The sequence below is a fragment of the Heptranchias perlo genome, chromosome 2 (assembly GCF_035084215.1).
Source record: "Heptranchias perlo isolate sHepPer1 chromosome 2, sHepPer1.hap1, whole genome shotgun sequence".
In the NCBI taxonomy this organism is placed as follows: Eukaryota; Metazoa; Chordata; class Chondrichthyes; order Hexanchiformes; family Hexanchidae; genus Heptranchias; species Heptranchias perlo.
This window is the reverse complement of record NC_090326.1, coordinates 106,789,587-106,811,814: the sequence shown is the minus strand read 5'-3', so window position 1 is coordinate 106,811,814 and position 22,228 is coordinate 106,789,587. Positions and strand designations below refer to the sequence as shown.

Genomic DNA, 22,228 nt, shown 5'->3' with positions numbered 1-22,228 from the left:
TTGACGTTAAGTGGAAAGCAGCAAACATTTAACTGCATGGAATCAGAGTTAATCAGATTACTTGTGAGGCTCTTGGTCTTGAGGTCCAGTAATTGAGTGATCCTCATGAAGTTAAAGCTGTAGCTCTTCAACATTTCTGCAGTATCCTGGGCTCATTGAGATACTAGCCTGCTACACCATATCTAGTGAACTGTTGATATGCGACTTCTACAGAATTGTTGAACGTTAGGCCTAGATATGTAGAGATTTGTCTACTTAAAACAAGACTTGTCAATAGAGGTTTTTCAAGGAAGCTTGCTCTGCCTCATTCTGCTTTTCATTTTTATCAGTGGATACCATCAAAAGTGGTAAGAAAGGTTAAATATCTATCAGAAAGGCAAGTGGTGAGCAAATCTCAATAGGCACATAGCAGAATCAATCAAAGGTTGAAAAATTGTTGAGTTATTTTCTGCACCGAGAAGAAAAAATCAATAGCTTTTTTGAGAGAGATCAACAACTACAACTTGCATTTATATAACGCCTTTAACATAGGAAAGCATCCCAAGGTCCTTCACAGGAGCATAATGAGACAAAAATTGACACCAAGATAAAGAAGGAAATATTAGGTGGGGTGACAAAAGCTTGGTTAAAGAGGTAGATTTTAAGGAGGAGAGAGAGGTGGAGAGGTTTAGGGAGGGAATTCCAGAATTTAGGGCCTAGACGACTGAAAGCATTGTCACCATTAATGGGGTGAAGAAAGTGGGGGCTGCACAAGAAGCCAGAGTTGGAGGAATGCAGATTTCTTGGAGGATTCTGGGACTGGAGGAGGTTACAGAGATAGGGAGGGATGAGGCCATGGAGGAATGTGAACACGAAGATGAAAATTTTAAAATCGAGGTGTTGGTGGACTGGAAGCCAATGTCGGTCAGTGAGCACTGGTGTGATGGGTGAGTGTAATTTGTTTGGATGAGCTTTGGGTCAGCTCAGGTATGGAGGGTGGAAGATGGGAGGCTAGCCAGGTGAATATTGGAATAGTCATGCCTGGAGGTAACAAAAGTATGGATGAGGGTTTCAGCAGCAGATGAGCTGAGGCAGGGGTGGAGCCATGCCATGTTAAGGATATGGAAGTAGATGGTCTTTGTGATGGAGCGGATGTGGGGTTGGAAGATCAGCTCATTGTCAAATAGGATGTCGAGGTTGGGAACAATCTGGTTCAGCCTGAGACAGAGACTAAGGAAAGAGATGGAATTGGTGATGAGGGAACTAGGTTGAGGGCTGTCCCACTCAGCTGGAGGGGAGGTATTGGAGGAGGGTGGTGTGGTCAACTTTGATTAGGACTGTTTCAATGCTGTGGCAAGAATGGAAACCTGATTGGAGAGGTTCAAACATGGAGTTGTGGGAAAGATGGGCACGGATTTGAGAGATGACCTACACATTCAAGGATTTTGTGTAGGAAAAGGGAGTTGGAGATGGGTTGGTACTTTGCACGGACAGAGGGGTCAAGGATGTTTTTTTAAGGAGGGGGTGATAATGGCCAGTTTGAAAGGGAGGGGGACAGTACTTGAGGAGAGGGAACCATTTACAATTATCAGCTAGCATGGTAGCCAGGAAAGAAAGTTGGGTGATCAGCAGTTTAGTGGGAAAAGGGTCAAGAGAGCAGTAGGTGGGTCTTATGGACAAGATGAGCTTGGGGCGGGCATGAGGTGGTGGAAGGTATAGCCGGGCAGGGAGGCTTCAGTAAAGGGCAAGGTGTCATCACCGGTATGCCAAGTTTCTGTCAAGACCATGATGTCATTGCAATCATCCATAATAAGGCCATGGATGGCAGGGCCTTGTTCACATGTGAACGGACATTCTGGAGGGCGATGTGGAGAGGGGCTGTGATTGTTGATCCACTGTTAGAGTCCAAGGGATCAACAATGGGAGCGGTGGGAGGGGTGAGTGGGATGGGAAGGAGGTGGGCAAGATTAACCCCCAGTGGGTGCATTGGGTGGGAAGTTGTAACAGGGCACTTAGAACATCATAATATGATTAGGCAGAGTCAGCATGGTTTTATGAAAGGGAAATCGTATTTGACAAAGTTATTAGAGTTTTTTGAGGATGTAACTAGCTGGGTAGATAAAGGGGAACCAATGGATGTAGTATATTTGGATTTTCAAAAGACATTAGATAAGGTGCCACACAGGAGGTTGTTACACAAGATAATGGCTCATGGGGTTGGGGGTAACATATTAGCATGGATAGAGGATTGGTTAACAGACAGAAAACAAAGAGTAGGGATAAACAAACCATTTTCAGGTTGGCAGGCTGTAACTAGTGGCGTACCGCAAGGATCGGTATTTGGGCCTCAGCTATTTACAATCTATATTAATAACTTGGATGAAGAACCGAGCGTAATGTATCCAAGTTTGCTGACGATACAAAGCTAGGTGGGAAAGTAAGCTGTGAGGAGGACACAAAGAATCTGCAAAGGGATATAGACAGGTTAAGTGAGCGGGCAAGAAGATGGCAGATGGAGTATAACGTAGGGAGATGTGAGGTTATTCACTTTGGTAGGAAGAATAGAAAAACAGAATATTTTTTAAATGGTGAGAAACTATTAAATGTTGGTGTCCAGAGAGACTTGGGTGTCCCCATACAAGAAACACAAAAAGTTAGCATGCAGGTATAGCAAGCAATTAGGAAGGCAAATGGCATGTTGGCCTTTATTGCAAGGGGTTTGCAAGGAAATCTTACTACAATTGTACAGGGCTTTGATAAGACCTTGCCTGGAGTACTGTGTACAGTTTTAGTCACCTTATCTAAGGAAGGATATACTTGCCTTAGAGGCGGCGCAACAAAGGTTAACTAGATTAATTCCTGTGATGAAAGGGTTGTGCTATGAGGAGAGGTTGAGTAGAATGGGCCTATACTCTCTGGAGTTTAGAAGAATGAGAGGTGATCTCATTGAAACATGTAAGATTCTGAGGGGGCTTGTCAAGGCTTGCAAGAGGCTGAGAGGTTGTTTCCCTTGGCAGGAGAGTCTAGAACTAGAGGGCATAGTCGCAGGATAAGGGGTCGGCCATTTAAGACTGAGATGAGGAGGCATTTCTTCACTCAGAGGGTTGTGAATCTTTGGAATTCTCTACCCCAGAGGGCTGTGGATGCTGAGTTGTTGAGTATATTGAAGGCTGAGGTAGATAAATTTTTGGACTCTGGGGAATCAATGCATATGGGGATCAGGCAGGAAAGTGGAGTTGAGGTTGAAAATCAACCATGATCTGATTGAAAGGCGGAGCAAGCTCGAGGGGGCCAAGGCCTGCTCTTGCTCCTATTTCTTATGTTCTTATGTTCTAAGGTTGGCGAGAGAGGAAGATGTGGCAGATGGGGTTGATGCTTGTAAGAAGGTAGCGATGAGTGCATCGATGGGCCCTTCGAAGAAAGCAGAGAGAGGCACAGAAGGAAATTATAAGCTTATCCAAGATGGAGTCAAGCTTGAGACAACACAGGAAAGTAGAGAAATAGTGAAGGGTCGGGGTAGTGATTTGGTGGGAGGGGGCGCTAGGTGCCCTCGTGTGGAGAAAAGAAAGGAGGCATGACTTGGTAACAGGAAGGGAGGAGACAAGAGAGAAGGGTCCAAGAGGGGTAAAGAGAAGAGAAAGAAAAAGGGGAGATAGAAGTAAAGGGCTTGGGTCCGAAACGCAGTCAAAAAGCGGACGCGAATGGACACAGAGGAAATTCAGTTTCCATAGGCATGGCAAAGATTAGGACAGATATGACCTCGTTATAAACGGAGAGTTGGGAGGATATTAACCACTTACCTCAAGTTACTGTGAGGGTCGGAAAATGTCTTCAGTTAGTCATTCAGCTCCTTCATCACTATACTGAGGCAAATAAGCATTGAAGATGGCTGGAAAGCAGGCAGAAGAATAGCAGTCCTCAAGAATACAGCTGTATTTGTCCTCATCAACAACTTTAGTTTTCTAAAAATCCTATATCCACTCAGTGATGAAAGATATGTCCCTGTTTGACAGGCTGCAAACAAAAATCCATCTCTTTCTTCAGGACTTAGTGGACCTCAAATCTATGCAGACCAGTGGACTGGATGAGGGTGGCCTACTCCATCCTACAGTCCACTCTCTGCGCATTAGAGAGATATGGCCGGGCTGTCAATCATCTTCAACATTATGATTGGAGCAGCACTGTATGAGATGCTAATGTTTAAGGCCGATCTCATTTTTGCCAGAAACACTGGAGCTGCTGCAGTTGCATTTCAACATTCTGCATCAATCCAAAACATCTGCATGGAATATCATGAATATCTGCATTGCTCCCAGCACAATTGCAGTCATGCGAAGAAACTTTGATATGTTAGTCCATTCTTCCCACAAGCATTGTACAATCACAAAGTACAATGGCTTCATAAAATATATACGTGAATGTACACTTTTGAGAATTCAATTAAAAAATAAGTATTTTCTCCCTTCCCCCTTCCTTTTATCTCCCTGTGCCGCCAATTATCCCTGGCCAAAAGGAAAGGTTTCCAACTTGTTCCCAGGTTTCCAAAAGGGCTACTCTGAAATCACCCACTCAGAGGTCAAGGTCCACCGTTTTACCATCATAATCCTATGGGTGGAGACTATCTGCTTTTGACTGTTATGGGGTGGAAATCTAGTTCTCTCTTGCTCTGCATGAAAATTAAGTCAGTTTATTGACTGCTAAATGAATCCATTTATTATAATGTGGAGATGCCGGTGATGGACTGGGGTTGACAATTGTAAACAATTTTACAACACCAAGTTATAGTCCAGCAATTTTATTTTAAATTCACAAGCTTTCGGAGGCTTCCCCCTTCGTCAGGTGAACGATGTGAAATGAAATCCTCGAAATGAAATCGCATTTATAATTCACAGAACAATGCTTGGTGAGTACAGACAGTTTTTTCAACTGCCCGTTGCCAAGGCAATCAGTGTGCAGACAGACAGGTGTTACCTGCCAGGTCTCACAGAATATACAAATCACCAAAAAAAAAACAACAAACAAAAAAAAACAGAGATAGAGAGGTAGAAACATAGAAAAGACAGCAACTGACCCGTTATATTAAAAACAGATAACATTTGTTCGCTGTTGGGGTAACGTGTAGCGTGACATGAACCCAAGATCCCGGTTGAGGCCGTCCTCATGGGTGCGGAACTTGGCTATCAATTTCTGCTCGACGATTTTGCGTTGTCGTGTGTCTCGAAGGCCGCCTTGGAGAACGCTTACCCGAAGGTCGGTGGGTGAATGTCCATGACTGCTGAAGTGTTCCCCGACTGGGAGGGAACCCTCCTGTTTGGCGATTGTTGCGCGGTGTCCGTTCATCCGTTGTCGCAGCGTCTGCATGGTCTCGCCAATGTACCATGCTCTGGGGCATCCTTTCCTGCAACGTATGAGGTAGACAACGTTGGCCGAGTCACAGGAGTATGAACCATGCACCTGGTGGGTGGTGTCCTCTCGTGTGATGGTGGTATCTGTGTCGATGATCTGGCATGTCTTGCAGAGGTTACCGTGGCAGGGTTGTGTGGTGTCGTGGACGCTGTTCTCTTGAAAGCTAGGTAATTTGCTGCGAACGATGGTCTGTTTGAGGTTGGGTGGCTGTTTAAAGGCGAGTAGTGGAGGTGTGGGGATGGCCATAGCGAGGTGTTTGTCCTCATTGATGACATGTTGAAGGCTGCGGAGAACATGGCGTAGTTTCTCCGCTCCGGGGAAGTACTGGACGACAAAGGGTACTCTGTTGGTTGCGTCCCGTGTTAGTCTCCTGAGGAGGTCTATGCGATTTTTTGCTGTGGCCCGTCGGAACTGTCGATCGATGAGTCGAGCGTCATATCCCGTTCTTACTAGGGCGTCTTTCAGCGTCTGTAGGTGTCCATCGCGTTCCTCCTCGTCTGAGCAGACCCTGTGTATTCGCAGGGCCTGTCCATAGGGGATGGCCTCTTTGACGTGGTTAGGGTGGAAGCTGGAAAAGTGGAGCATCGTGAGGTTGTCCGTGGGCTTGCGGTAGAGTGAGGTGCTGAGGTGCCCGTCTTTGATGGAGATTCGTGTGTCCAAGAAAGAAACTGATTCTGAGGAGTAGTCCATGGTGAGCTTGATGGTGGGATGGAACTTGTTGATGTTATCGTGTAGTCTCTTTAGTGATTCCTTGCCGTGGGTCCATAGAAAGAAAATGTCGTCGATGTATTTTTTTTTAATTTTTTTTATTCTTTCACGGGATGTGGGCGTCGCTGGCAAGGCCGGCATTTATTGCCCATCCCTAATTGCCCTCGAGAAGGTGGTGGTGAGCCGCCTTCTTGAACCGCTGCAGTCCGTGTGGTGACGGTTCTCCCACAGTGCTGTTAGGAAGGGAGTTCCAGGATTTTGACCCAGCGACAATGAAGGAACGGCGATATATTTCCAAGTCAGGATGGTGTGTGACTTGGAGGGGAACGTGCAGGTGGTGTTGTTCCCATGCGCCTGCTGCCCTTGTCCTTCTAGGTGGTAGAGGTCGCGGGTTTGGGAGGTGCTGTCGAAGAAGCCTTGGCGAGTTGCTGCAGTGCATCCTGTGGATGGTGCACACTGCAGCCACAGTGCGCCGGTGGTGAAGGGAGTGAATGTTTAGGGTGGTGGATGGGGTGCCAATCAAGCGGGCTGCTTTATCTTGGATGATGTCGAGCTTCTTGAGTGTTGTTGGAGCAGCGCTCATCCAGGCAAGTGGAGAGTATTCCATCACACTCCTGACTTGTGCCTTGTAGATGGTGGAAAGGCTTTGGGGAGTCAGGAGGTGAGTCACTCGCTGCAGAATACCCAGCCTCTGACCTGCTCTTGTAGCCACAGTATTTATATGGCTGGTCCAGTTAAGTTTCTGGTGAATGGTGACCCCCAGGATGTTGATGGTGGGGGATTCGGCGATGGTAATGCCATTGAATGTCAAGGGGAGGTGGTTAGACACTCTCTTGTTGGAGATGGTCATTGCCTGGCACTTATCTGGCGCGAATGTTACTTGCCACTTATCAGCCCAAGCCTGGATGCTGTCCAGGTCATGCTGCATGCAGGCTCGGACTGCCAAATTATCTGAGGGGTTGCGAATGGAACTGAACACTGTGCAGTCATCAGCGAACATCCCCATTTCTGACCTTATGATGGAGGGAAGGTCATTGATGAAGCAGCTGAAGATGGTTGGGCCGAGGACACTGCCCTGAGGAACTCCTGCAGCAATGCCCTGGGGCTGAGATGATTGGCCTCCAACAACCACTACCATCTTCCTTTGTGCTAGGTATGACTCCAGCCACTGGAGAGTTTTCCCCCTGATTCCCATTGACTTCAATTTTACTAGGGCTCCTTGGTGCCACACTCGGTCAAATGCTGCCTTGATGTCAAGGGCAGTCACTCTCACCTCACCTCTGGAATTCAGCTCTTTTGTCCATGTTTGGACCAAGGCTGTAATGAGGTCTGGAGCCGAGTGGTCCTGGCGGAACCCAAACTGAGCATCGGTGAGCAGGTTATTGGTGAGTAAGTGCCACTTGATTGCACTGTCGACGACACCTTCCATCACTTTGCTGATGATTGAGAGTAGACTGATGGGGCGGTAATTGGCCGGATTGGATTTGTCCTGCTTTTTGTGGACAGGACATACCTGGGCAATTTTCCACATTGTCGGGTGGATGCCAGTGTTGTAGCTGTACTGGAACAGCTTGGCTAGAGGCGCAGCTAGTTCTGGAGCACAAGTCTTCAGCACTACAGCTGGGATGTTGTCAGGGCCCATAGCCTTTGCTGTATCCAGTGCACTCAGCCGTTTCTTGATATCACGTGGAGTGAATCGAATTGGCTGAAGACTGGCTTCTGTGATGGTGGGGATATCGGGAGGAGGCTGAGATGGATTATCCACTCGGCACTTCTGGTGTATAGTGTTGGTTGGAGGTCTTGTGCAGTGAAGAAGTCCTGCTCGAACTTGTGCATGAAAATGTTGGCGTATTGGGGTGCGAATTTGGTCCCCATGGCTGTTGCATGTGTTTGGGTAAAGAACTGGTGATCGAAGGTGAAGACATTGTGATCCAGGATGAAACGGATGAGTTGTAGGATGGCGTCTGGAGATTGGCTGTTGTTGGTGTTGAGTATTGATGCTGTCGCAGCGATGCCGTCATCGTGGGGGATACTGGTGTAGAGTGCCGAGACGTCCATCGTGGTGAGAAGTGTTCCTGGTTCAACTGGTCCGTGGGTACTGAGTTTTTGTAGGAAGTCTGTAGTGTCGCGACAGAAGCTGGGGGTTCCCTGTACGATGGGTTTCAGGATGCCCTCGATGTATCCAGAGAGGTTCTCACATTATAGGGGAGGTTTTCCTGGGTCAGTGGGTTCTTAGCCGCAGCAAATATCACAAAATCAGATCAATCGGACTGCATGCCTATAAAGGAACCCGCCTGATTTTCCTTCCATTATTTCAACAGGAAAATCTCACCTTATAAATATGTAGGGAGGTGGGAATACTTCTATTTAAACATTATTGAAAAATTTCAGATGAGAATTGTGCTTGGAGTGTGCGAAATTGTGTGAAACTATATTGCATGTTAAGCAGAAGGTAATGATTTGTAATGTGTAAGTTCATCTATAGATGATTTTTATCTTGATTTAATAGTGTCTTTGATCTACTGCCTCCTATGAAGTAGGACTGTTCAGGTTATGCTTTTAAGTTCTAGAGCACTGAGGAAGTTTTGAGGAGACACTTTGGATTCAGCGATAACAATCTCTAATAGAATGTGTACATTTATATTGAAGCAACGGATTTCAAATTCAGCTTGAGAACATCGATCATTTTCGACTGTGAAATTGACCTGAAACTGACAGAAAAAAGTTTTTAGTAAAATTAATTTTGCCTTGGAGGGTAAAATACAGTGGGAGGATGTCAATTACCAAAATGAACAATGGGTCATAATTGTTGTGGTGAATAAATTCAGTGATTTCTTACTTTAGGTTTTGAGTACTCATTTTGGTTATTACATAAGATTGAAATAGCTGGAGATATAAAGTGAGAAAATTGAACAGAAAGGTTTTCTTTTAATATTGTGGTTTCATGAGGGTAAGCTTCCCTTTTATTTTTTAATTGTTATTATTTTTTTCTTGGCCTGCCTGGCCTGTTGCCTGCAGCAGAATGGATAGTTACAGACCTGCCCTCAGATCACTGCCAATGCCCATGGCAGATATTCACCATTAGGCACTGTAGACCACTTAAACATGATATGCCCTTTCAATTTTCCCTCCTTCCTGCTGGTAGATGTCACAGCACACCTAAACTCTTGATACAGTTCAGGTCGGGAATTCAATAGAGTAAGACTTGAGCATGCATCCATTGATTCCTGTACTACAGCATCATCAAAGAAAACCATTTTTACTTCTATTGAGGGGTAGGGGCAGAAGCAGTGGCAGGGAAGGTTTTTTTGTCTCATCATGAGGAATGTCAATGTTAGAGAATGGAACGTCTTTCCATTTTCACACCCTCAGTGTCATCATCAAATGCTTGCAAGGCAAATGTAGCATGGGCTAGTCATATGGCAGAGCTCCCTCTAATCTATCTTAGCACTACATCTTCACCCAGGGTCTGAAGAGCAATCCCTCAAGCGGCAATTTGACATTTCCATTCTCATTTCGCATACTAAATAACCTAAGAGACTCTTTTAGTAGGACTGCCAATTTGATGTCAATTGGTACTGACTTGTGGACAGTTCTGTGCTCAGGGCTTGTACCCACTAGGAAATGTGTTGAGACAGTTCAAGTTATGCATAGAAATACATGGAAGTTACAACACAGAAACAGGCCATTTGGTTCAACCAGTCCGTATTGGAGTTTACCTTCCATGCAAGCAAATAGTTCTCATCATATTTACCCATCCTATTCCCACATCCCTCCAACTCCTTTTCTTTTATCCACCTATCCAATCTAATCTCGAAATTTTGACTATTTGTGCCTCAATCACTAACTCTGGAAATTAATTCTATAATCTCACATCTTTGTGTGAAGAGGTTTTTGCTGCCTTCTGATCTAAATGTTGAATTTAATGTCATACATTCTATGGCCCCTTGTTCTTGACCCCTCTATCTACCCTGTCCCAAAATGTCATAATTTTAAACACTTCTGTTATATCAACCCATAATCTATGTAATTCTAACAAAAAAAGACCCAACTTTTCAAGTCTTTCTTGGTATTTGTATTTTCTGATACCAGGCAACATTATAATAAATCTGTATTGTACTCTCACTAAAGCCTCAATATCCTTCCTATGGTGTGGAGCTCAATAATGCACACAATACTCTAACTGAGGTCTTATTAAGGTTTTATACAGGCTCATCATTAACTCTTGGTTATTATATTCTCTACCTCTCGCAATAAAACCTAGTTTAGTTTTTTTTAACAGTCTTATTATCCTGAGGTGCTTCCTTTAATGTTCTGTAAACCCGTACCACCAAATCCCACTGCTGTTCCACAGCACCCAGCCTACTTCCGTTCAGAGTATAATTACTGCTGTTATTTCTTTTACCAAAATGCATCACCTCGCACTTGAATTCCATATGCCACTTTTTAGCTCATTCGCCATTTTATCAATATCCCTTTTGCATTTTCCTTTGGATTTCTAAACAATTAACCATGTACCTTTACAGCCAGCAGAGAGAGGAGACTTTCATTTGATAAGTTTGAGCTAGGTTTGAACCCAGCTTTTCAGAGGTGAAAGGAAACCATTTAAATGTACATATAACATTGTCTTAAAACTACAAAACTTTACCTGTTACAACTATGTAATATAATTGATTTTTGTTTTCTCTTTTTGGCAGATTTTTCCTGGGTTGATTCTCTCAGACATAAAACCAGCAAAGAGGATGAAATTTAAAACAGTGTGTTACTTACTTGTCCAACTCATGCACTGTCGTAAGATGTTCAAAGCTGAAATCCCCTTTTCCAATGTGATGACGTGTGAGGATGATGACAAGGTAGGTGATGTATCTGAGCAATTTTATTCTGATTTTTGTTGATGTGTCTGACTGGCTTGGACTGCTTTGGCTAATGAGAGCATTCTTTGACAAGGAAATGTGTCAAGGAGGAAGTACCATTTTCCTCTATTCCTGTTTATTTCTTTTGAAAGTCATTGCTTTTTATGTACTCTAGTGAAAAAGAATCTCTCAGCATGCCCATTGCGCTGATTGAAAAGCTGTTATTTATTGCTGCCCTCATCACCCTACCCAGCTGCCATGAAGTGGAAGAAGCTTTGTTTTTTGTTTCCTAAATGACCGCTGCACAGATGTGGATTAACATCAACATCAACAAAAGCCTAAATATAGGCTCATGCTACAAATTAGGATATTTAAATATTTAATGACATTATCAAAATGGTTTGCTTATTTTAAATCATAGCAATAGGAGAGAGTAAGAAAGACCTGATAGTTTGTGAGGGACTGAAAATAATGTATTAAATAAGTTATGTAAGTGGTAAATTGGTGATGCCCAAACTTGGTGTATGAATACATTCCAACTTTCCAAATTTAATGGCTTATTTTCAATTAATATTCAATGTGGAACATTTACAAAAATTACTTTCAAGAAAGTGAAGTATTTGACTTTGATAAGTTGCTTATTAAAAGCAGCTCAATAGCTTATACTAGGACATTAACCATCCAGCTAAAGGGTCACCAGCTCTAAGCCCAAACTGACAGGCATTCTGTCTTTTTTGCTTTCAGTAGGTGAGGTTTGACATTTCTTGGTCAGGCCTTTAAATGGAATACTAGGCAGCAATGAAATGTTGTATTTCAGGATAAAACAAACCTGGTTGAACCCATCTCATCCCATGGATGACAGGGCAAGACTGACAGTGACAGTGGCTGTGGAGAACTCCATCTTCTAATTGCCTCAAGTTCCCACTCTTCTTGCTGATGTAAAAAGTGTAGTGTTGGGAGGCAGCAGATGACAAAACTTTAAAGGGGGAATAATGAAGAGATTGAAGAGAAACCATCAATGATGCGGGTACATAATGATGATTTTTTGCTGGCGAAGTAGGGCTAAAGGCACAGCATTACAATAAGACCACTGTATCATTTCTGTGAAAGAAAACCTCTAGAAATGGTAGGTTTTAGCATTTGGAGATTATATGTGATTTTTTTGTAGGTTTACAGTACACACCAAATAAAAGCTGTCAATTCACTCACATCTGTGTGCATCAGCTCTGTACATTAATGTTGTAAACTGAGTAAAGTGTGTGTCTATAGCAGTGGAGTTAATATCTGAGACTAACACACATTGTGTTGGTGATGGAAAAGCTGGTATTCCTTTATATTTTTCAAGATATTTTGATACTCTCCATATGATGAAGACAGATGGGATATTTTCCTCCATTCTCTAAATATTAGCAAAAAACCTGTGTGAATATACAGTGGGGTGCCCACTTTTCTGGGAACATTAGTGAATAGAGGAGAATAGATCTCTTATTAGTGATATTAAAAAGTCTACTACAATGTGAGGCAATACTGTAACTGGATCTATTGTTAGTGTAAACCCATTATCTACATGTGTACAATAGCAGTAGACTTTACACCCTGCTGTGTCACATTGAATCAGAGTGGGATAGTTGACTACAAATGTGAAAACTTTAAAAATTTGTGTTTAGACCACATTGCTGACTAAAATCAAGTAGCTGCATGATTCATTTGTGAAAATAATAGTCTTAGAGCTAAGCTGCTCCCATAAATTTACTAAATCGTTACTTAGAGGATTTTCAAAGCATCGGCCTGTCAGAAGAGGTGAAAGGCAATTCACACAACATAATGAAGAGTATCAAAACAGTCCACACCTTCAAAACTATAGTAAATATAAATACAACAAACTAATGATTTAATTTGTTAAAGAACAGTGGGTGGAATTGTTCTGTTTGTAGTATGTTTGCATGTGTTTAGAACCCTCATTGTCAAAAGGTTATTTTTGCATTCAAAGTATGTTTCCTGTTATTAACGCCAGGTTGAATTTTGCTCTGTGAATTAAGCATTAATTAAGCACTATTGCTTAAATTGTAAATTGCCAATTAAACCACTTATTAAGGGGGTGGAATTTATTAAGGAAAGCCTCCATAATAGAAGAATTTTAGAAATTATAAACAATATATGATTCTTTCAAATTTGCTACAATGACAGTACATAATGTTGTTTACATAAAGGGACAGCAGCAAATATTACATAAATGAAAACTTCACTATGTCCAGCTGTCTTATTGCATTGCCTGACACAAGAAAAGCTTCCCCTTACATGCAAACAGTAAGGACGACTGAGAGAGAGGATAAAGCCGTGGCGCTTTTAAACACTTCAGAAATTGAAAATGTCGGACACAGGGCCACATCATTGCCCAGCCTCCACATTGGTGTTTTTTTTCTCTTTTTGGAAATGATAACCAGTTTCCTGGCATCAAGAAAAAGGGCCTAGAGGCAGAAGTGATGAAAATGACTTTTTATTTGACAAATCTACAATAAAAAGGTAACTAAAAGTTGTCTTTATATATACAGTAAAAAGGAAAGATTATCTGTTAATTCACCACCAATTGCTTTTGTAGAAAAACTTTAAACACTGCTTGAACCAAAATGTTGGAAGGAGTTATCAGTACAAGGATGCTCCACAGGATCAGAACTTCAAAAAAGTAGCATATCAGCACTCAAGATTCCTCTGAATCGCCCATATAGGCTAACCATCAGAGGATGCAAAGGAGGTCTCATTGGTCAGACCCATGAGTTGCATGGAGGATGGTGGCAGGTAGAAGAATAATCCAGTCAGTAGATTGATGAGAGAGGCACATCATCTTGGGTATTTGTGTCAAGCTAACTTGCACATAATGATGTGAGGTGTGAGAATGATGCCACATGCAACATGGCGATGTCAGAACATCAAAAATAACACCCTGGGCATTTGAGACACTTCCTGTCTCTTGCTGTCTCAAGGTGTGCTGTCAGGAGAGAAATTGAAGGGAAATATTTGACCTCTTTGTTTGATGTGTCCCTTCATGTACTCCAGATCCAACAAAGGATGACTTTTTCTTTTTGTAAGATGGCCCAGTGGAGGATCTTGCAAGTGAGGTGCCATCCTCCAGGATTTTTCTCCTGTCAGTAGTGTTATACCCCTGAGTGTTGGATCATTTATCATGGTGTCAGAAGATACACATCCCCTCCATTTCCTTCACTTCTTCCTCTCCTTATTATTCCTTCACCTCAAGTATACCAATGACAGCTTTTGAGGCATGATTTGGGAAGTTCATTACTATCTAGGTAAATATGATATGATTTTTGAGCTCTGCATCATCTGAAGTGTTTTAAAAGGCCACATCATAAGATTTTATACCATATGTTTGCTTACAAAATTTTATTGAGCACAGATATCATATTATCATATCAACATAGATAATTTATAAACTTCCAAAATCATGTCTCATTCTTTGGAAAAATGTACCGTCGATATAGTTCACACTGAAAAAGTAGCATGCTAGAATCAGACTTACTGATGTGGTCTCTTCCTCACTCACCAGATGAAAAATATAGAAACAAAAAAAATAGGAGCAGGAGTAGGCCATTCGGCCCTTCAAGCCTGCTCCGCCATTCAGTATGATCATGGCTGATCCTCTATCTCAATACCATATTCCCGCTCTCTCCCCATACCCCTTGATGCCTTTTGTGTCTAGAAATTTATCTAGCTCCTTCTTAAATATATTCCATGACTTGGCCTCAACAGCTTTCTGTGGTAGAGAATTCCACAGGTTCACCACCCTCTGAGTGAAGAAATTTCTCCTCATCTTAGTCCTAAATGTCTTACCCCATATCCCCCGTTCTGGACCCCCCAGCCAAGGGAAACATCTTCCCTGCATCCAGTCTGTCTAGCCCTGTCAGAATTTTATATGTTTCAATGAGATCTCCTCTCATTCTTCTAAACTCGAGTGAATACAGGCCGAGTTGACCCAATCTCTCCTCATTCCTGCCATCCCAGGAGTCAGTCTGGTGAACCTTCGCTGCACTCCCTTATGGAGCACAAGTCTTCAGCACTACAGCTGGGAAGTTGTCGGGCCCTTGGCCTTTGCTGTATCCAGTGCACTCCGCCGTTTCTTGATATTATATGGAGTGAATCGAATTGGCTGAAGACTGACCTCTGTGATGGTGGGGATATCGGGAGGAGACCGAGATGGATCATCCACTCGGTGCTTCTGGCTGATACAGAAAATTGGTGCAGAAAGTCACATTGAGTACCCAACACTTAGCAGCCACGGACAAGTTGGCATTGGGTACAACTTCAGGGAGGGAACCTTTCATAAGGAGGCACCGTCAACAATTTTGAGCTGATAGAGATGCTTGCAAATGAATTTGTTAGCCTCAGACGACATGCTGTCTGGAACTCACTGTGTGTTCATCTTAGTAAAGTGGCAAGAGCAGGCACTAGGCATTGTAAGCACAGTGGGCAAGTGAATTGTGAGAAGGAGCTGAATTTAAATGGAACCTCAACTACAGCACTCAAAGTGTGGGTTTCAACAGCTGCGGAACCTCAGAACACTATGGGGCCTGACTCTGGACAACCGTTACCCTTCCGTCTCTTTTGATGTGCAGTTATGCTGCCATTTATGCACCAATACAAAGTGGTTTTGGATCTGTAGCTATGCAAAATTGGCAATATAACTCAGAAAACTGCCAAGTGCACTAAAGCCTTGAGGTGTAAGATCCCCTTCAGGATGTTTTCTCACACTGGTTTGAGTTTTCATTGAGTTCAACAAAGCTACAGCCTAAGCAACTTCTTGCAGCCTTCTGCATCCCTCTTGGCTTTTGCAAATTTCTTTTTAGAGCAATGTTACCCAAGATTTTTCCTTTTTTTTATGTATGTCTAATTTGTTGAGTCACTTATGCTACTTTGATTAACTTGAATTGCTTTCTTTTAATAAACAATTGTTTCACTAAACAATGTGAAGCTTATGCTCTCTGATACAGTGGAATTTTGTATGTCATTTTGCTTTAGTTAACTCCAGTAAAAAACACAAGTCATTAAAAAGGTCAAGCTAAAATTTTCAGTTGTTAATGGTTATACCTAAAATTCTATTGGATAATGACGTCTTGGCAGTAAACTGAATTTATTTTTACGTTCAGTGCTTCTGTAGTTCAGATGGCTGAAGAGTGGTATGCCTCCTCGGGCCTCTTGTTGGGTTTAAACAATATAAATGGGAGGAGCTGAGGAGCTGATGCATGGACAGTGCTCTCTGCAATTCAAACTAAAGAAGCACAAAGTATAAAAAAATCTTTAACATGCATAAAATTGCTAAATCACATGTCATCAATTAGGTGGTTAATGTGGGTGATTACCTTGCATTTATCACCAACATAATCTTAATGGCTACAGACAAGATAATGTAAATGAAACTTCCACAGATCTTGTACAAATAAAATGCAGAGTAGAGAACAGTGATGGGATGCTCCATTTATTCCATCCAGGACAAAGATCATGCAATTCACTAATGATATTGTTTCTTTCTCATTGTGGAACAACCTGGGTATTTCGTTGTTCCTCATTGTATATCTTCTGTGTCAGCTATGCCCAATGGGTAGATCTTCATATAAATGTTTGTACCCTTTATAATTGATGTGCTTCTTTCATTGAACATTTGTGCAGTACGTATAATACACACACACAAGTCAATGTCAGCTTTTATGCGGTGTGTACTGCGGTTAAAGTATTTGGAAATATGACCTCTATTGGATAAGTTGAGGTAGAAGTAGTACAGCTATGTCATATTCATCAAATACCGATGAAACTATTTTCCAGAGATTTCTTGACTGCTAAACTAAACCAAGAAAATACCAAAACCTACTAAAATAATTGAGGAAAAAGAAGCCCTGCCTCCTGTCCTGTTGTCTGGATTAGAACAGTTCTGGAAGGTTCTGCACTGGGGCTATAAAAGTGGTACAGATTGAAAATTGGACTGTGGCAGAGTGGTTCTCTCTCAACCTGTCACTAATTAAAATGTTTTGTTTTATTTACAAAGAGAAGAGCACTGAGGACAGCATCTGAAAAACTCAGGAATCGAACATCTTTTTTTACAAATGTTACACACAACACTCCAGGAACTCGAGTGAATCGATACATCAGCCGGTTAATTGAAGCACGGCAAACAGAGTCTGAAATGGCAGATTTACATTTTGTTACTTTAAAGTACAAACAAACTGAAAGGGAGCAGAAAGTAAGTTTTTTTTTGTTGGAAATTTGTAAGTGCACAGAATGTGTTAATAATTTCTCCACAAATACTGAACAGGTAAAAAAAACTCCCAAACATGATTATGATTTTGCTTTAAATAGCAAACAGAAAAAAAAATCTTCCACCGCTGAGGCCAATTTTAGCACCTTAACCACTGCTGCAGTTGAGATTGGCTAACTCATTACTAGACAAGGATTGACCGGGGACCTTTTAGCTTTATATGGGTCAGAATGACAGCATGCAATGCATTTACAGTTGAGCACTCAGGGAAGCTTAAACAAAATCACAAGCTTTTAATTATGGACAGGGAAGGCCATTCGACTCCAAAGTTTCCCATTGCAGAATCTAAATACTTCTTATTTGATTCAACTAATTTATCTATTGGTCTATTCCAACTGTTTGAATGAAAAGGAATTTTCTGATATCAGCCCTAAACTTGCATTTTAGTAGTTTGAACTTGTGTCACCTTGTCCTACTCTCCCAATTTAATTTAAAGTGATATTCCAGATTTACCTTTTCCATTCCCTTAACTATCATATAACTCCATAAGTTCACCTCTCAGACATTTCTTTTCAATGTTGAAAAGCCCAAGTTACTCTAGACTTTCCTCATAACTCAGACCTTTGGCTGAGTTATGAGGAAATCTAGAGCCCCTTGGATGTCAAGAAGCATTCAGGGTAATAAAATAAGGTAGAAAAAGAAAGCCTATGATAGATACCAGGAACTCAATACTACGGAAAGCTTAGAAGAGTGTACAAAGTGCAGGCGTGAAGTTAAAATGAAAATTAGGAAAGCAAAGAGAGGGCATGAAAAAATATTAGCAGGTAAAATGAAAGAAAACCCAAAGATGTTTTATAAATACATTAAGAGCAAGAGGATAACAAAGGAAAGAGTAGGGCCTATTAGAGACCAAAAAGGTAAACTATGTGTGGAGGTGGAAGATGTGGGTATGGTTCTTAATGAATACTTTGCATCTGTCTTCACATAGAAGAGGGATGATGCAGGGATTGAAGTTAAGGAGGAGGAGTGTGAAATATTGGATGGGATAAACATTGTGAGAGAGGAAGTATTAAGGGGATTAGCACCTTTGAAAGTGGATAAATCAACAGGGCCGGATGAAATATATCCCAGGCTGTTAAAAGAAACCAGGGAGGAAATAATGGAGGCTTTAACAATCATTTTCCAAACTTCACTGGATACAGGCGTAGAGCCAGAGGATTGGAGGACTGCTAACGTTGTACCATTGTTTAAAAAGGGAGCGAAGGATAGACCGAGTAATTACAGGCCAGTCAGCCTAATCTCGGTGGTGGGCAAATTATTGGAATCAATTCTGAGGGACAGGATAAACTATCACTAAGAAAGGCATGGACTAATCAAGGACAGTCAGCACGGATTTGTTAAGGGGAGGTCATGTCTAACTAACTTGATTGAATTTTTCGAGGAGGTGACAAGGAGGATCGATGAGGGTAGCGTAATTGATGTAGTCTACATGGATTTTAGCAAGGCTTTTGACAGGGTCCCACATGGCAGATTGGTCAAAAAAGTAAAGGCCCATGGGATCCAAGGGAAAGTGGCAAATTGGATCCAAAATTGGCTCAGTGGCAGGAAGCAAAGGGTAATGGTCGAAGGGTGTTTTTGAGACTGGAAGGCTGTTTCCAGTGGGGTGCCGAGGTCGGTACCAGGTCCTTTGCTTTTTGTGGTATACATTAACGATTTGGACTTAAACATTAGGGGCATGATTAAGAAATTTGCGGATGACACAAAGATAGGCCGTGTGGTTGATAGTAAGGAGGAAAGCTGTAGACTGCAGGAAGATGTCAATCAGTCAGATGGGCAGAAAAGTGGCAAATAGAGTTCAATTCGGAGAAGTGTGAGATAATGCATTTGGGGAGAGCAAACAAGGCAAGGGAATACACAATAAATGGGAGGATACTGAAAGGTGTAGAGGAAGTGAGGGACCTTGGAGTGCATGTCCACAGATCCCTGAAGGTATCAGGACAGTTAGATAGGTGGCTAAGAAGGCATATGGAATGCTTTCCTTTATTAGCCGAGGCATAGAATATAAAAGCAGGGATGTTATGCTGGAACTGTATAAATCACTAGTTAGACCACACCTTGAGTACTGCGCACAGTTCTGGTCACCACATTACAGGAAGGATGTAATTGCACTAGAGAGGGTGCAGAGGAGATTTACAAGGATGTTGCCAGGACTGGAGAATTTTAGCTATGATGACAGATTGGATAGGCTGAGGTTGTTTTCCTTGGAACAGAGGAGGCTGAGGGGTGATTTGATTGAGGTGTACAAAATTATGAGGGGCCTAGATAGAGTGGATAGGAAGGACCTATTTCCCTTAGCGGAGGGGTCAATAACCAGGGGTCATAGATTTAAAGTGATTGGTAGAAGGATTGGAGCAGAAATTAGGAAAAAATATTCACCCAGAGGGTGGTGGGGGTCTGAAACTCACTGCTTGAGAGGGTGATAGAGGCAGAAACCCTCAACTCATTTAAAAAATACTTGGATGTGCACCTGAAGAGCCGTGACCTGCAGGGCTATGGACCAAATGCGGGAAAGTGGGTTTAGGCTGGGTGGCTCGTTTCTCAGCCAGCGCGGACACTATGGGCCGAATGGCCTCCTTCTGTGCCGTAAATTTTCTATGATTCTATGATCAGCTTTGTGCCTCTTCTCTGCACTGCCTCCAATGCTTGAATACCTCCTGTGTGTCTTAGTTACTTGAACTAGAAACAGTACTCAAGGTTTGGTCTGACCAAAGCATTGTACTGTTTGATTATGATTTCCCCTAACTTGTCTCACTTATCTACTGTTTTGGCTGTGTAGTTCAACACTTTATTGGCTTTGTTGATTGCTGTTCTGCATTGGTTGGACATGTTGGGGGAAAAAAAAAATTGGATTAGGCTATTGTTGGGAACGGATAATGCAATCCACTATTACTCCATGTCCAATGGCTCCTGCGCAGGCAGGACAAGACTTTTGTGAGGGCTGAGGACTTACCTTCAAGCAGCATTCTGATTCAGCATTGGCACAAGGATTCAATGCAATTTGCACTTTCCACCAGCAGGGGAGCCCCAATCTCTTAAAGGCAGGCTGTCTCTTAAAAATCTCTTAAAGGTAGCCGGTGCCTTTTATTTGCTGAAAATAACAGTCTGCTGTCTGCACAGAGTCTGAACGGAGATCAGACATCGCACATGCAAAACACAGATGCAGCTCCCATTCCTATGTTTACAAACTGATGAGTTAGGTTAAAATATTGAATAAAAGTTGCGCACTACCAAATCCCACATCCTCCAATCTGCATGCTAGACCTCACCAATCTGCCGATCTGAGTTTATACCAGGCCTGCGACAGTGCATGCACCAAGGTTCTTTGCTGATGCACTAGAAGCCTTAGTGCAAGAGGTGGACAGAAGGAGGGACATCCTATATATGCATGGGGTGGGGGGGCTGGGAGCAAGAGGCCCTCCAGACATATACTCAAAAGGCAGTGGGAGGCAGCAGGGGACGAAGTCAATGCCAGGCGCACAGCATCATGAACATGGATACTGTGCAGGAAGAAGTTCAGTGCTTTGACACGAGTGGTCAAGGTGAGTGAGGTCAAATGTCAAGTGGCGTCTCCTACCAACTGCACCACTAGCCGCATCCACTATTCCACGCACTACAACCCCTTCACCCACACACCAACAAACTCTTTCCATCAGTACTCAATACTTCCAATCAGATGCTTCCTTTCAACCTTACACATTACCACTGTTGTAAGCCACCCACCCACAACTCACAGGCCACACACACTGACTGCTATTCAACCATAACAGGCACATTACCCAGACACACCACCTTCTCAAGGGCAATTAGGGATGGGCAATAAATGCCAGCCTCGCCAGCGACGCCCACATCCCATGAACGAATAAAGCACATGTCCCACTTTCTTGCAGGAGAAGGTGGCGCATATCAGGAGGCAACAAGTGGCAGTGGCATTTAGCCCCTCGAGCCTGTTCCACCATTCAATGAGATCATGGTGGACCTGTGACCTAACTCCATATGCCCGCCTTAGCCCCATATCCCTTAATACCCATGGTTCACAGAAATCTATCAATCGCAGATTTAGAATTCTCAATTGAGTTCGCATCAATTGCCATTTGCAGAAGAGCCCTCCAAACTTCTCCCACCCTTTGCGTGTAAAAGCATTTCCTAACTTCATCCCTGCACGTCCTGGCTCTAAATGTTAGGCTAAGTCCCCTAGTCCTAGTATCCAAGTATAGAAGACCTCCAAAAATGGTTACAAATTTCTCGGCAGCCAGAAGCAATAATCCAGCCATTAACTTGTAAATCCTGCATGGTCCCTTTAAATAGTGCTGGTGGGGTTCCTCTAGCACTCTAAGACATGTTCAGATGGTCGGGGTTAAGACTGTGCATTGAGTTGAGTGTTAAGTCTCAAAATGGTGTCTATCACTTTAAATCAGTGTTGCACACTGATTGTATCCATTTTCTACTTACTTTACATGCTTCTGGCATTCAGTATTTGTGCATGCGCTAACTCCTATACCAAGATGGCATCTGGCATACGTCGTGCTGGAAACCTGTGTGTGCAGCCAAGACACCATCTTGGATGTTGAAGAGGCCGCGTAGCGCCTAAATATCGGGTGCTACCCGGTCCAATTTAGCACCCATTGAGTGCTGTGTCAATAAAGACTCCCAGATCTCTTTTAACTTAATTCTTAGCAATTTCAATACAATTCATGAAGTATATACGTTACTTATTTTATTAACGGGATAAAAATTTAACAGGTTCTACAGTGATTTCTTGCTTCTTGTCAGCATTTCTTTCTTCTATCTGCTGCTTCACCAGTCATCTGACAGAAAGAGAGGCTTTTATGGGACTGGAGTATCAAGTTTGGCTAGAAAATGGAATATGTGGTCTTGTCAGTTTAGAGGAAGACAGCATTTTACTAAAAAACAATGCACTTTTACATTATGTGGCATAATGAAAGGGTACTGCTGAAGACTA

General features: G+C 42.6%; 1 protein-coding gene across 1 annotated transcript in view; it reads left to right on the top strand.

Annotated features, from left to right (window-relative positions):
• The window catches only part of LOC137342003 (adenylate cyclase type 1-like), a 259,297-nt gene that overhangs the window by 156,607 nt on the left and 80,462 nt on the right, over positions 1 to 22,228 (top strand). Inside the window, exons 8-9 of the mRNA XM_068005581.1 lie at positions 10,791 to 10,946; positions 16,999 to 17,193. Of these exons, the coding sequence (XP_067861682.1) occupies positions 10,791 to 10,946; positions 16,999 to 17,193 (351 nt within the window). The remainder of the gene's footprint in view (positions 1 to 10,790; positions 10,947 to 16,998; positions 17,194 to 22,228) is intronic.